The following is a 13,490-nucleotide window of genomic DNA, read 5'->3' as shown; positions in this document are numbered from 1 at the left end:
GGACTTTGGCCTGTTTTTGAGGTATTTTAGGCCTGTTTCTGAGGTTTTTTTCAGGCCTTTTTGGCTGTTTTGAGGGTTTTTTGGCCCATTTTTGAGGCTTTATTCAGCTCATTTTTGAGGCTTTCTTGGCCTGTTTTCAAGGCTTTTTTCAGCCTGTTTTCAAGGCTTTTTTCAGCCCGTTTTTTTTTAAAAAAACAGATCTAAAAAACCCTCAAAAACAGGCTGAAAAAAGGCCCGAAAACGGGGTGTGCGGAGGCCAAAAAAAAAACCCGGTGGATGGGTGGGGGGCTTTGGCAATATTCGGTCTATAAGACACAGAGACATTTTCATCCCCTTTTGGGAGACAAAAAAGTGTGCTTTATAATCTGAAAAATAAGGTATACATGTTCTGAAGTTTCACAGGTTCAAAGAAATTCCAATAGATGATAAAGAGGAATTACTTTGTTGCAAATGGAAAGCTTAATAGTGGAATGAAAATCTCTCCTTGGTTGCCGTGACTGTAAACCTCCAGTTTATGATTTATTCCTATACTTCCAACCTGAAAGTCTCTCTCTTAAAGCTGACAATAGTTCCCTACAGCAGAAGCCTTCCCAAATTAGCAAGTTAGAAAGTTTGTTTGAAGAAAGCAGAGTTATAAGAACCACTACATGAAATTTGGCCCCTTTCAAAATTTACAATGCTCAAAGTGTGTTTTGAACAGTGAAGTATTAGTACCGTTTTATAAAGCTTTAATAAGGCCACACTTGGAATACTGCAAGCAGGTTTGGTCACCACATTAAAAAGATGTTGAGATTTGGGAAAAATACAAAGAAGAGCAACTAAGATGATTAAAGGCCTGGAGACTAAGACATATGAAGAACAGTTGCAGGATTTGAGTTTGGCTAATCTAGAGAAAATAAGGACTAGGGGGACATGACAGGAGTATTCTAGTATTTGAGAGGCTGCCACAAAGAGGAGGGGGTCAATTTATTTTCCAAAACACCAGAGGGCAGGACAAGAAACAATGGATGGAAACTAATCAAGGAAGAAGCAACCTGGAATTAAGGAGAAACCTCCAATAGTAAAGACAATTAACCAGTGGAACAGATTGCCATCAGAAATTATGGGTGCTTCATCCCTGGAGGTTTTTAAGAAGAGACTGGACAATCACTTGTCTGAAATGATATAGGATCTCCTACTTGAGCAGAGGGCTGGACTAGAAGACCTCTAAGGTCCCTTCTAGCTCTATTCTGATTTTGACAATTCTATTTTGCTTATTAGAAACTGATATACGATAGAACATGGTTACAATTTAATGGGAGAGCGTGAGCTTTAGTTCTTTAGCAAATTTGTATCTCACAAAAAGAGATTCTGGGCAGCTTACGCAGTTTGACATGAAGAGGTTGAATCGCTGAAAACTTCCAAGATTCTTAGGGTCTGAACTTCTTGAAAATATTACCAGTCAGCGTTGACATTAGTGAAGTAGATAGCCCATAAATCTAATCTGATCTAAGGCAATTTCTTATAAGAAGCAGTGGTTGAGGGTGGCTGATAAGATACTGGACTGATAAAGGTGACTAAGCACAATCTGTTCCCTCATGGAAACGCAGTAGATTATTTCTGATCCTTTAAGCTTCTTAAAGTAATTCATTCTTCAAGCTTTTCTCTACAGCTATGAAAATCAGTCACACCCTCTGTTAAAAATGCTGTAGATTTCTGTATCCCAATATTGATCTATTAATAAGTGGAAATAAAAGAAGAAAAACAGCAAAATTTTGCTGCAGGACCAAGTGCCTTAAACTCAGAATGCAATTCCTTAAACAGGATTATTGAATAATTATGAAATACGAAGATGGCACAAACCTATCATGGTTTCTTTTCGGATGCCTTAAATCAATATATAAATTTGTTGCTTTGCAATACTGAAGGTAACGGGAACATTCAAGTGAAGCATCTCCCTGAAAGGAAATGACATAGAGATCTGTAGGTTACTATGATGCAGGCTGGCTGGCAAGTGAAAATGAATTATTTGAACTAAATCAAAAATCTACAGCTCTATGGGTTTGAATATTAAAAAGGTCACTCATTGGGGCTGAGGTGGTAGTGACTGCAAATGTTCCCTGCTCCCATATTCAACAAGACATTTTTGTCTTTGAATCCAAAGTGTTGCATAGCCTTTGCACAGTTCCATCTTGGACACAAATCACAACTTTTATCATTCAACAAACTGGTTGTAACCTAAAAAAATGCTTCAGGGTTTAAGATCTGGATGCAGGAAGCCCTCAATTTACCAACACAATTGCGACCAGAATTCCCATCGTAAGTCATTGCAGCTGTAAATCAAGTCGGACCTGATTCTATGAAAATGTTTATGGCGTTAAGCAAATCACTGTGGTGGTGAATCCATCTTCCCCAAGGGATATATTTTGTCAAAGTTGACAAAAAGGTTCGCAAATAATAATCACAGGACTGCAGGATACCGCAACCAGTGATAAATGTAAGCCAGTTTCCGAAGGTCCAAATTGTGATCACAGAACCATGGAGGGCAGGGGTGGGTTCTAAATATTTTTACTACCAGTTCTGTGGGCGTGGCTTATTTTGTGGGTGTGGCTTGATGGTCATGTGACAATTATTTAGGATTTAGCAGAGGTACTGGTCTACCAGGCTTTTAACTGCTTGCAGAGCTGTACCGATCTACCCATTTATTTTTTGCAGGCACTGGTCTACCCATTTATTTTTGCAGGCACTGGTCTACTCATGTATTTTTGCAGGCACTGGTCTACTCATTTGTTTTCTTTTAACACTGATCAGCTGTAGGGCGGCCCTTTGAAGCCCCGCGGCAAGAGTTTAAACAGGTTTTTTCCCTCTAGCCATCAGCTGGGACTCAGGAGGCAGCAATAGATTGGGGGTGGGGCCAAATAAAAGGTAAGAATAACGTGGAGGGTGGGGGGACGCCGGGGGGCAGAACCGGTTTGGTGACATCATATCGTCACCGCTACCGGCTCGGGAGAACCGGGCCAAACCGGGAGGAACCCACCACTGGTGGAGGGGATGTGGCAGTTTAAGTGACAGCGTCAGTCATAAGTCACTTTTTCCAAGACTGCCATAATCCTGAACCATCTTTACACAAATGGCTGTAAATGGAAAACTACCTAACACCGTGATGGCAAACCTATGGCACGGGTGCCAGAGGTGGCACGTAGCACCCTCTCTGCGGGCACGCGAGCCGTCGCACCAGTTCAGCTCCGCCACGCATGCATATGCGCCTCCCGCCGGCCAGCTGGTCACCAGGTCTCTGCTGCGCATGTGCAGGGACAGGGTGTGTGGGGGGGATGTGCATATGTGCAGGGGCAGGGCGCATGTGCTGGAGGCACGCATGTATGGGGGTGGGGCACATGTGGGGATGTGCGCATGCGTGGGGGCAGGGTGCATGTGCTGGAGGCACGCATGCGTGGGGGTATGCATGGAGGCGTGCAGGGCAGGGTGCATGTGGGGGGCCGCATGCACATGTGCATGCGAGAGCTGCGCACATATTGCATTTTGGGAGTTTAGAGGTACGCACACGCATTCGCACACGTGTGCACTTTGGGCATTCGGTCCGGAAAAGGTTAGCCATCACTGATCTAACAGCACGACTATTCCTTCCTGATTCATTCCAATCTGGATCTGTATTTCTCAACCTGGGCAACTTGAAAATGTGAGGACTTTAGAGTGGTGGGTGGGAAATTCTGGGAGTTGAAGTCCACACATCTCCAGATTTCCAAGGTTGAGAAACACTGCTCTAGATGAAAGGATTTCATAATCCCTCGATTAGACATTGTCCCCATTTGGGCTATGGATACATGACTTCTCAGTAGCTGAGATAAGCATCCCCCCAGATATTTGAAACACACATACACACGGTTTTTAGAAAGTTAGTGAAGATTTGGTTATTCCACCAAAACTCAAGAGGCAAGACCCTTATACTATTCCACTAGAGGATGAATTCATTTTATTATATTTTGAGTATTAACTCCCAGATTTCATATAGCTTTTTTTTTTAACGAATGCTTTTAGTTTTAAAATCTGATTAGCTCTTTTTAATCCCAAATTAGAAATCTGGGGAATTTTATACCACTCAGTTGATTAGAGTGGCCTACACTCTTTGTAAATAAAAATAAATATGCCTACCGCATTCTTAGGCTTGCAATGAGTCTTCACATCTTTCATCTTTTCTTTAACGTAACCAAAATCAGCTTGCTTCCAGAAAATATCCTGGGCTTTCTCAATGGTATTAGCCCTGACATACGAAACAAACAAAAGGAATCTCTTTGAGAAAAGTGAACTACAGCAGACTACTGCATAATCTTATAAACCAGGGGTGTCAAACTCAAGGCCCGGAATCCGGATCCGGCCAGCGGGGTGCTCAGATGCATGTTCGTGGGCATATGGCTGCCCCGATCACAACCTGAATTCTGCCACTGATTTACATGGGCTGGTCCCACTTCCTGGATTTGTTTGGACTGGCCTCACTTCCCTCCATGGGAACTTTTAAAAACAATTGGTTCATGTGAATTAGGAAATGATCTATTCATAAAATGAAGCTTCCTCTGTCTTTTTATATCCAAGAGTTTTTCTCATTTCTGCTGAAGGATGAAGGTGAAGAACAAAAATGATGCAATAAACAAACCAAGGAAGGGACTGAGACAGTGGTGGGTTGCTACCGGTTCGCCCCGGTTCACCCCGGCTCCGCCCACCCACTCAGACGTCATCAAATATGCTCCGCGCTTGCGCAAAAGCTTCTGTGCATGCGCAGAAGTGGCACGCAAGCAAACCGGTAGCAAAGGTAAGTGAAACCCACCCCTGGACTGAGATAAAATGGCCCAGTTCTACCCTCCTTGCCATTATTCTATCTGTCCTTTTTATCAATACCATTTTAATGCTTTCTAGTCTTCTCCGGCCATACTCATTTCTTCATTACCCACTTCCTTCCAGCAAACTGATAAGTTTTCCTTCCCAGCTACAGGTAGTTCTTGACTTATAACCGTTCAAAGTTACAGCAGCACAGAAAAAAGTGACTTATGACCATTTTTCCACACTTATGATTGTCACAGCATCCCCCGGTTACAAAATTTGGATGCTTGGCAACCGGCCTGTATTCATGATGGTTGCAGTGTCCTGGGATCACGTGGTCGCCTTTTGCAATCTTCTGAGAAGCAAAGCCAATGGGGAAGCCAATTCACTTAACAACTGTGTTACTAGCAATAGCAATAGCACTTAAGACTTATATACTGCTTCATAGTGCTTTTACAGCCCTCTCTAAGCAGTTTACAGAGTCAGCATATTGCCCCCAACAATCTGGGTTTTCATTTTACTGATCTCGGAAGGATGGAAGGCTGAGTCAACCTTGAGCCTGGTGAGATTTAAACTGCCAAATTGCAGGCAGCCAGCAGTCAGCAGAAGTAGCCTGCAGTACTGCACTCTAACCACTGTGCCATCACGGCTCATTAGTTAACAACTGCAGTGATTTGATTAACACCTGTGTCAAGTAAGGTCATAAAATGGGGCAAAACTCTCTGAATAACTGTCTTACTGAGCAGCTGAAATTTTGGTTTCACCTGTGGTCGTAAGTTGAGGACCACCTGTAATTCGGATTTTCTGGCCTGAATATGTTCAATACACTGGTGGGAAGGAGAGAGTGTTTTCCTGCAGTTTTTCCCCAACTACTTTTGTTCTTCCATGAACATTCTGCTATCTTCATTTTTCTGTATAAAAGTTTTGCAAATACACAGGAATAGTCATTCAACAATCCCTTTCAAATCCAACTAATTTATGTTGCTAAACATCTGCAGTATTCTTAAAGACAGAGATCTCCATATTACAAAACTTAGCCAAAGTGAAACTTCCTAATCCAAATGTTTATTTTTTTCAATAATCAAGAATCTCATTTTTTTTTTAAAAAAAGACAAATTTCTAAAGTATCCATATCAACATAGGGCAGGGGTCAGCAACCTGCGGCTCTGGAGCCGCATGTGGCTCTTTCACCCCTCTGCTGCGGCTCCCTGTCACTCAAAATATGCGTCACAATCTCCAATGTGCAACACCCACCAGCACGTGATTCATTGAGCTTTTCAATCCAAATTTTTTTACTACCGGTTCTGTGGGCGTGGCTTGGTGGGTGTGGCAGGGGAAGGATATTGCAAAATCTCCATTCCCACCCCACTCTGGGACCAGCCAGAGGTGGTATTTGCCAGTTCTCTGAACTACTCAAAATTTCCGCTACCGGTTCTCCAGAACCTGTCAGAACCTGCTGGATTTCACCCCTGTTTTCAACCCCCGGTAAGCCAACCATGGATAAATCCAAGAAAAGAAAAGTTTCAGAAGAAAATAGAACGTTTAATTCAACTACATATGCTAGTTTTGTGGCCGCTCAAGAAATAGGCATGGGAAGGGTTTTGTGGCTCCCGGTGTTTTCTTTTCTGTGGGAAACGGGTCCAAATGGCTCTTTGTGTGTTAACGTTGCAAACCCCTGACACAAGCACCCAATAGTAGCCATTTTGCAATACTCATGATACTGTATGTGTTCAGGTGTTCAGTAGGTACATAATATATAAACACTGAATTTCATATGAAATTTTACTTCACCCATTTTTCTTCACACTTACCATCCAATTTCAGCATAATCGCATGTTGGATATCCAAACCTGTTTTCTGGCTTGCAGAATTTCTCATAACCCCAACAAGCTTTCAATTTCTTCAAATGTTTCTGTCAATACAGAATTACCATTAAAATGATGCAATCAAAGTTAACTTACTCAAACATCAATTAAGATGGTCAATTTCTGCTTTTGAAAAATGTGATTAAACATTTTTAAAAATCTTGGGGGGGGGTGTTGCAAAACAAAAATAAAAAAATCAGAACTGCATATATTTTATATTCATTGCTTGCAAAAAAACTACGAACGTATCATATTCTAAATTCATACCCACCAGACTACAAAAGAAAGAAGCATCACTCTAATACAGTCTTTCAAACTGTCTTATAAATCCATTCTAGCTGGACATTCTGGATGTTGCAATCTGAAGGTCAGGGAAGTGAGTTCTAACACATAAGTAAATAAATACATATAACAGAGTAAACATATTACTCAGTGCCACCAGCCATGCATTATACCGCTGTTATGTTATATCAACACGTAAGATCGCCACTTAACTTAAAAAATAAAATTCTGGCAGGTTCGGAAAAACAATAAAACAAAACATAGAAAAAAGCAAAAATTTGGTGCCTCCAAGCTCTTCCTCCAATGTGTTATTTCCCAAGTTCCAACTTCACTTCACAGAGAAAGAACCAGCTTTTTACATGTTTCTGGAAGGCCAAGAGAGTGGGGCATTGGCAAATCCTAAGGGGAAAGGTATTATAGCTCACTGAGCATTTGCCATTGTGAACAATATTCATGTATTCCTATTGTTTTCCTATTCGACTATCATCAGGGAATAAGGATCCACTGTCTAGTACAGGAGTGTCAAACTCAAAGCCCGGAGGCTGGAGGCCGGTGGGGTGGTTATATTTGGCTCGCGGGGCCACCCTGGAAACAGTGAAGGACTGGCCCACAGTGCCTCTGTCAGCAAAAATGGAGCTTGGGAGGGCCGCACACAGATCCTCCCGAGTTCCGTGTCAACCCTGGAAGCCATCTTTTATTTTGGGGCTTCAGGGCTGCCAAATTTAGTGCTGTGGGAAACTGGGAGGGGGGGATTGTATGGAGCTGGAAGATATCTAGTCATAACATTCTTTCCTCTGAAAGTCAAGGACAGCCTGCCCTGCACCTGGAGTGGTGTGACTGGGAGGCATCTCCAGTTGGGACGGTATATTGATTGTTGTTGTTGTTGTTGTTGTTGTTGTTGTTATTATTATTATTATTATTATTATTATTATTATTATTCATATTTCTATGCCGTCCACTCTCCAAGGACTCTGGGCGGCTTACACCAAAGACAGTATGCTAAATAACATATTGCCCCCAACAATCTGGGTCCTCATTTTACCCACCTCGGAAGGATGGAAGGCTGAGTCAACCTTGAGCCGGTGAGATTTTATCCGCTGATCTGATGAACTAGCAGTCAGCTGAAGTAGCTGTAGTACTGCACCCTAACCACTGAGCCACCTCAGCTTTTTACTCTGTTTTTGCTGGCAGGGGCCGTCGCAGCCGAAAATGGAGCTCAGGAGCCCGCCTTCTCTGGCAGAGCGCTCGGGCCACCATAGGCGCCCCCGACATAAGTGATGTCAAGCTGGTCACACCTACCCTGGCCAAGCCCACTCTGCCCCCCCGAGGTCAAACACAACCCTGATGCGGCCCTCAATAAAATCGAGTTTGGCATCCATGGTCTAGTATCTTCAGTGGCAATGATTCTACCACCGAAGCTAAAAACTGATTAGAATTCATCTAATGTTTGCATCACTGTTAACCGATACAATTCTAAGACTGAAACAAGTCTCCATTAGGTTAGGAAAAGGAATACTTACTTTATATGGGCAAAAAGGATCTTGCCTGCAAACAGTGGCAATGCCTGGATTATTGTATAAAAAATATGGGATGTGTTCTTCTGGCAACATGATGTTTTCATAAGGATACCTTGGCTCTTGAAAAACGTTGCTGCCATTGTGAAGATATTCATCTGGTCCCGTGGCCACTATATTTGGAAATAGAGCTCCCAACGTAAGCAGTATTAACATGGCAGTGGGAAAAACCTAAAGAAAACACACCAAAGATTTATGGGCTGTAGAACAGCAATTCACCAGCCCTTAAAAGTTTATTTTTAAACTCAAGCAGTTATATTCCCTGACACCAAAAAATTCTTGCCACTGGCATACTGTTAATATTATAGATACTAAACCAATGAGTAAGAGAAATCTGTCATCCCCAAGAGATTCTTGGGAATCAGACAGGAGAAACTATGTAGGTTTCCCAAGAGATCTATTTTCTCTGCTTCTAAAAAAGAATGGAAAGCCAAATAAACATAGTGCAGAAACATCTGATAAGACAGTGTATTCAATTTTATAAAATGTCTATCTTGTTTCTCTGAAAATACGGTTGTACATGTGCATTAAAAAAAACTTTTACATTTAGCCTTATAGTTAAGGAAGGGTTAAGGTCAAGGTTAAGTCAAACTCTATTGCAAGAAGTTTCTTTAAGACACGAGGAGGGATCAGATCTGATACAAACTCCACACAAAACAGTATCTGGAATTATTTTCATGAATACACATGGGTATGTTTGCATCTTTTAAGTGGTGTTACTAACTTTGTATTTTTTTTTAAAAAAAAAGATCTTGTTTATTTGAATTTATATGTCACCCAACTCCGATAGACTGGTATTAGTAATATAGAGAAAAAAACTTGTGTAATAAAATTGGCTCCTGCATTTTTGTTTTTGCTCACCGCTAGTGTGAATGTACAAAAGGTGTTTGCCTACAGCAGACATAATTAATTAATATAATATCTAGGCTGTGATTACAGTATGACTACATAAACTTTCAGAGGTAACTGTCAATAACCTTAATACTAACCCACTGGATGAGAAAAAAAGTATATGACAGCCAAAATAAGCAGATAAACTAAAACCAGCTGGATTAAAAAAGGAACAAAAGCAATAAAAATCATTTAATTGATTTATGCACTAATGTATAAAGTGTGCAGCACACAGGTAGTCCTCAACTTATGACCACCATTGAGCCCAAGATTTTCATTGCTAAGCAAGGCAGTTGTTAAGTGAGTTTGTACCATTTTATGCCATAGTTGTTAAGTAAATCATTCCAGTTGTTTAGTGAAATATGTGGTCATTAAGTAAATCTGGCTTCCCCTATTGACATTGTCGGAAGCCAGCTGGGAAGGTTGCAAATGGTGATCACATGACCCCAGGACAGTGCAACTATGATAAATACCCGCCAGTTGCCAGGCGCCAGAATTTTGATCATGTGACCATGGGGATGCTACAATGAATGTAAGTGTGAAAATGGATCATAAGTCATTTTTTTCAGTACCATTTAACTTCGAATGGTTACTAAACAAATGGTTGTAACTCAAGGACTACCTGTATTTATGCACTTAGTACTGGATGTTTATTAACCTTTCAAAGTTCCAATGGACCCCCACCCCAATGGACCCCCACCCCAACCTGGATTTGAAGGTCCCTTGACCAGCCCCCCCCCAACCATATTTTAGGCACTCAGCAACCAGCCTGTATTTATGTCCATTTGCAAAGTCCCACATTCACATGACTGGTGTTTGTTTGTTTTTTGCCAGAAACCAGTGTTTACTTCCAGTTTCTGCAAAAAAACTGCAGCAATGGAATTGCTTAACAACCATGGTGTTTGTTTAATCACCTGTGATCTACTTAGCAACTATCTCAAAGAAGGTCATATAATCAGTCCCGCACAACTTACCACTATAATTCTGGATGCAATTACAGCGGTAAATCAAAAACTATCTGTATTTCTAAATATTCAAAATACTTCATATGTGTTAAGCAATATTAATATAGTAAATTTTCATTTATATAAATTTTAGTTACAAAAACTAATATGGTTTTGCTCCTGCACAAGATCTCATCTAGTATTTTAAATATTTACAAAATACATACATTGAAATATTTGTAACAAAATATTTGATTTGATTGCATAACTAAACAATTAACAGTCTGCCCTTATAAACAAGTCTTATCTTAGTCTATTAAGCTCAGGGTTTACTGTAATTATACAATTAGAATTATTAAATAAATACTATAGTCCAATATACTGTATAGAGGTCACATCATACTATATAATGAAGTGATTTATTTGGCTTGGGCTTGACATGTTGTGTAAACTCAACTAACAAAAACTTAAATAGATTTAGCCTAACTTAATTTGCCTTGTAAATCCTAGAAATTTAACAACTGATTTCTATTCCATAGTATAATATAAAATATGCAGGACTATTTTTCACTTTTTTTTAAAGCGTGAAATTTAACCAGCCTGCAGGTATTCAAATGTTGACACCATATTTCAAATTGACCATTTTAACTTCTAATTCTATCTTTTGGTTTTTCTCTTCTTAGAGATGAGTTTGCAGGGAGAAAAATGGAATGGGAAAGGAAGCCAAGCCAACCATCAGCATTCCTGTTTTCTTCATTTAGACAAAGAAACAGCCATCTATCCATCCCCATTATCTCTATGCCCTTTCAGGTTAAGAAGTGTTATGCAAAATGTGGAAAGGAGTTAGAAATAGTAAGTAAAAATTATTCAAGATGTGAAATACGAAAAAAAGAAAGCAGACTTGAATCTAATGAGCACTACCATACCTTTCTATCTCTTTTAGGTCCATACACTGCTTCTCACACTGCCTAGAAAAAGGCCGGATACTTTTCTCCAGTGTCGGATCCAAAACTGGGGAGCCAAAATTGTCGTTTACTTTAATCAGCCATTCAGTGAATTAGAGGGATTCGTCCCCAAATCCTGTGTCATAAACCAAAAAAGCTGAGTTCACAAATTGTACAAAACCAAGCCAACCGTATTCTGAACCTTCCCGCAGACTGCTTTTCTCTCATTGCAACATTTATTTCATCTCCAAGATGGTATTTATTCGGTAAACAGAACCTGTCTCCTTTCTTCCTCAATGTTCCTCATGTCTACAGCTATCTCCAAGTTTACATGGACATGATGACTAAGACGCTGAGCTTGTTGATTGAAAGGTTGGCAGTTCAGCAGTTCGAATCCCTAGTGCCGCCTAATGGGGTGAGCTCCCGTTACTTGTCCCAGCTTCTGCCAACCTAGCAGTTCGAAAGCACGTAAAAAATGCAAGTAGAAAAATAGGGATCTCCTTTGGTGGGAAGGTAACAGCGTTCCGTGCGCCTTTGACATTTAGTCATGCCGGCCACATGATCACGGAGACATCTTTGGACAGCGCTGGCTCTTCGGCTTTGAAACGGAGATGAACACCGCCCCGCCCATCTTGATCAACACCACATATGTGCGAAGGGAACCTTTACCTTTAGCCGAAACCATCTTATATTGTTCTATTCATCTGAAAAGTATCTCACTTTATCCCCCCCCCCCCACGTGTCAAATTCTAAAATGTAAATTCAGATTATGGCACAGGGAACAATGCACAAAAACTACAGGAGTAAGTCAGCCATAAACCATTCAAAAGTTAGCACTGCAGAATTGGAGAGAGGAAGGGGAAAGGTTTCCGTAAACTAGAGCCAAGTTTCCAAAGACAACAGAGGAAGGGGACAATGGAAGCCTGAGTATACAAAAGCCCACATCTTTAGTAATTAAATTTCTATACCGCCCTTCTCCAATAGGACTCAGGGCGGTGCACAGCCTAAGTAAAAACAGAGCATACAAAATTTAAAAACAGTATTAAAATAATTAAATATTTTGGCCGTAATTAAAACAACCCAATTTAAAATCAATTTAAAATTTAGCTCAAGCCAGCCCAGCTAGTTGAAATAAATAAGTTTTCAGTTATCCTTCCTAGGACTGATCCTGATGGGTGAAAAGGGAAGTCTGTAATCTAAAATATTTGGACCACCAGCTTGGGAAAATTATAATGAAAACAGTGGTAATAAGAGTTTTTACAGGGCAGGTGAGCTTTCTGAGGATATTTAAAAGAGAGCAAGAAAAGATACCAGAAAAATTGTTCAGGAAGGCATTTTCTGGTAAAACAAATCTCATCCCCTGAAATCAGCAATGCTCTTTACGGAGGCAATTGACCTGGGAGAGAGATCTCTTATTTGGACCTTGCAAATACTCTGGCTTGAGATGAATGGGATTTCCTGCCAGCCGCATTTTACTAAAGCAGAAGAGCCCAATAAGCGATTTCTTATTCTCTTCCACGAGGCTGGCATGGAGCGAAAGCCCCATCCCCCGCTGCAAATGCCCGACGGGACGAGCGAGATCCCCAGAAGAAGAGCCCCCGCAGCTGAAAGGCGGGAAGATCCCAATCGCCCGTCCAGGGAGAGTCACACTTACACCGGGACGCGCCAAAACTCTCCAACCCCGATCGCGATGGGAAAAGCGCGCAAGGCGAGCGAAGGGGACCAGAAACACCTCGCCTAGTTCTCAGCGGCCGCCTCTACGGAGCTTCTCCGGCCGCGGCCCGGACCTTCCTTCCTTCCTTTCCTCCCCCGCGAGGAAAGAAGGCAGGCAGGCCGGCAGACAGGCTGGGAGCCCCGATGGCAGCTGCGGAAGGAGGAGCCAGCGCGGGATGGCTCGGCCCTCCGGAAGCCAAGCCGCGCTGCTAGGGAAGCGCAATTGGGGAAGCCGGGAGAGGCCTTGCGTCCCCGGGGATTGCGAGGGCAAGAGACCCGCGCCGGATAGTCCGAGGCTGTTTTAGCCGGGAGGATCGGCATCCAAGCAGGCTGTGGGTGTCTCACGGGGGCCTCTCCTTGGCAACGGCCACAGCTCTCTGGGATGTGAACAGGGGCTCTTTCCCACGTTCACGTCATCTCGGAAGATGCCCAAGCCCTTGAGAGTCTTAAAACAGCATGTCTCGA

The 13,490-nt window shown here is 41.9% G+C and overlaps 1 protein-coding gene across 1 annotated transcript in view; it reads right to left on the bottom strand.

Moving 5' to 3' along the window:
* The window catches only part of EOGT (EGF domain specific O-linked N-acetylglucosamine transferase), a 33,481-nt gene extending 20,193 nt beyond the window's left edge, over window positions 1-13,288 (bottom strand). The window contains exons 1-6 of the mRNA XM_034440602.3: window positions 12,967-13,288; window positions 11,295-11,448; window positions 8,480-8,704; window positions 6,624-6,724; window positions 4,150-4,258; window positions 1,843-1,937 (exon numbers count right to left, since the gene is read on the bottom strand). Coding sequence (XP_034296493.1) covers window positions 1,843-1,937; window positions 4,150-4,258; window positions 6,624-6,724; window positions 8,480-8,689 — 515 coding nt within the window. The 5' untranslated portion in view covers window positions 8,690-8,704; window positions 11,295-11,448; window positions 12,967-13,288. The remainder of the gene's footprint in view (window positions 1-1,842; window positions 1,938-4,149; window positions 4,259-6,623; window positions 6,725-8,479; window positions 8,705-11,294; window positions 11,449-12,966) is intronic.
* Between the last annotated feature and the right edge of the window lie 202 nt (window positions 13,289-13,490).

The sequence above is a fragment of the Pantherophis guttatus genome, chromosome 2 (assembly GCF_059756535.1).
Source record: "Pantherophis guttatus breed Tessera chromosome 2, ASM5975653v1, whole genome shotgun sequence".
Classification (NCBI taxonomy): Eukaryota; Metazoa; Chordata; class Lepidosauria; order Squamata; family Colubridae; genus Pantherophis; species Pantherophis guttatus.
Note: the sequence above shows the minus strand (reverse complement) of the source record. Positions and strands in the feature narration are given on the sequence as shown.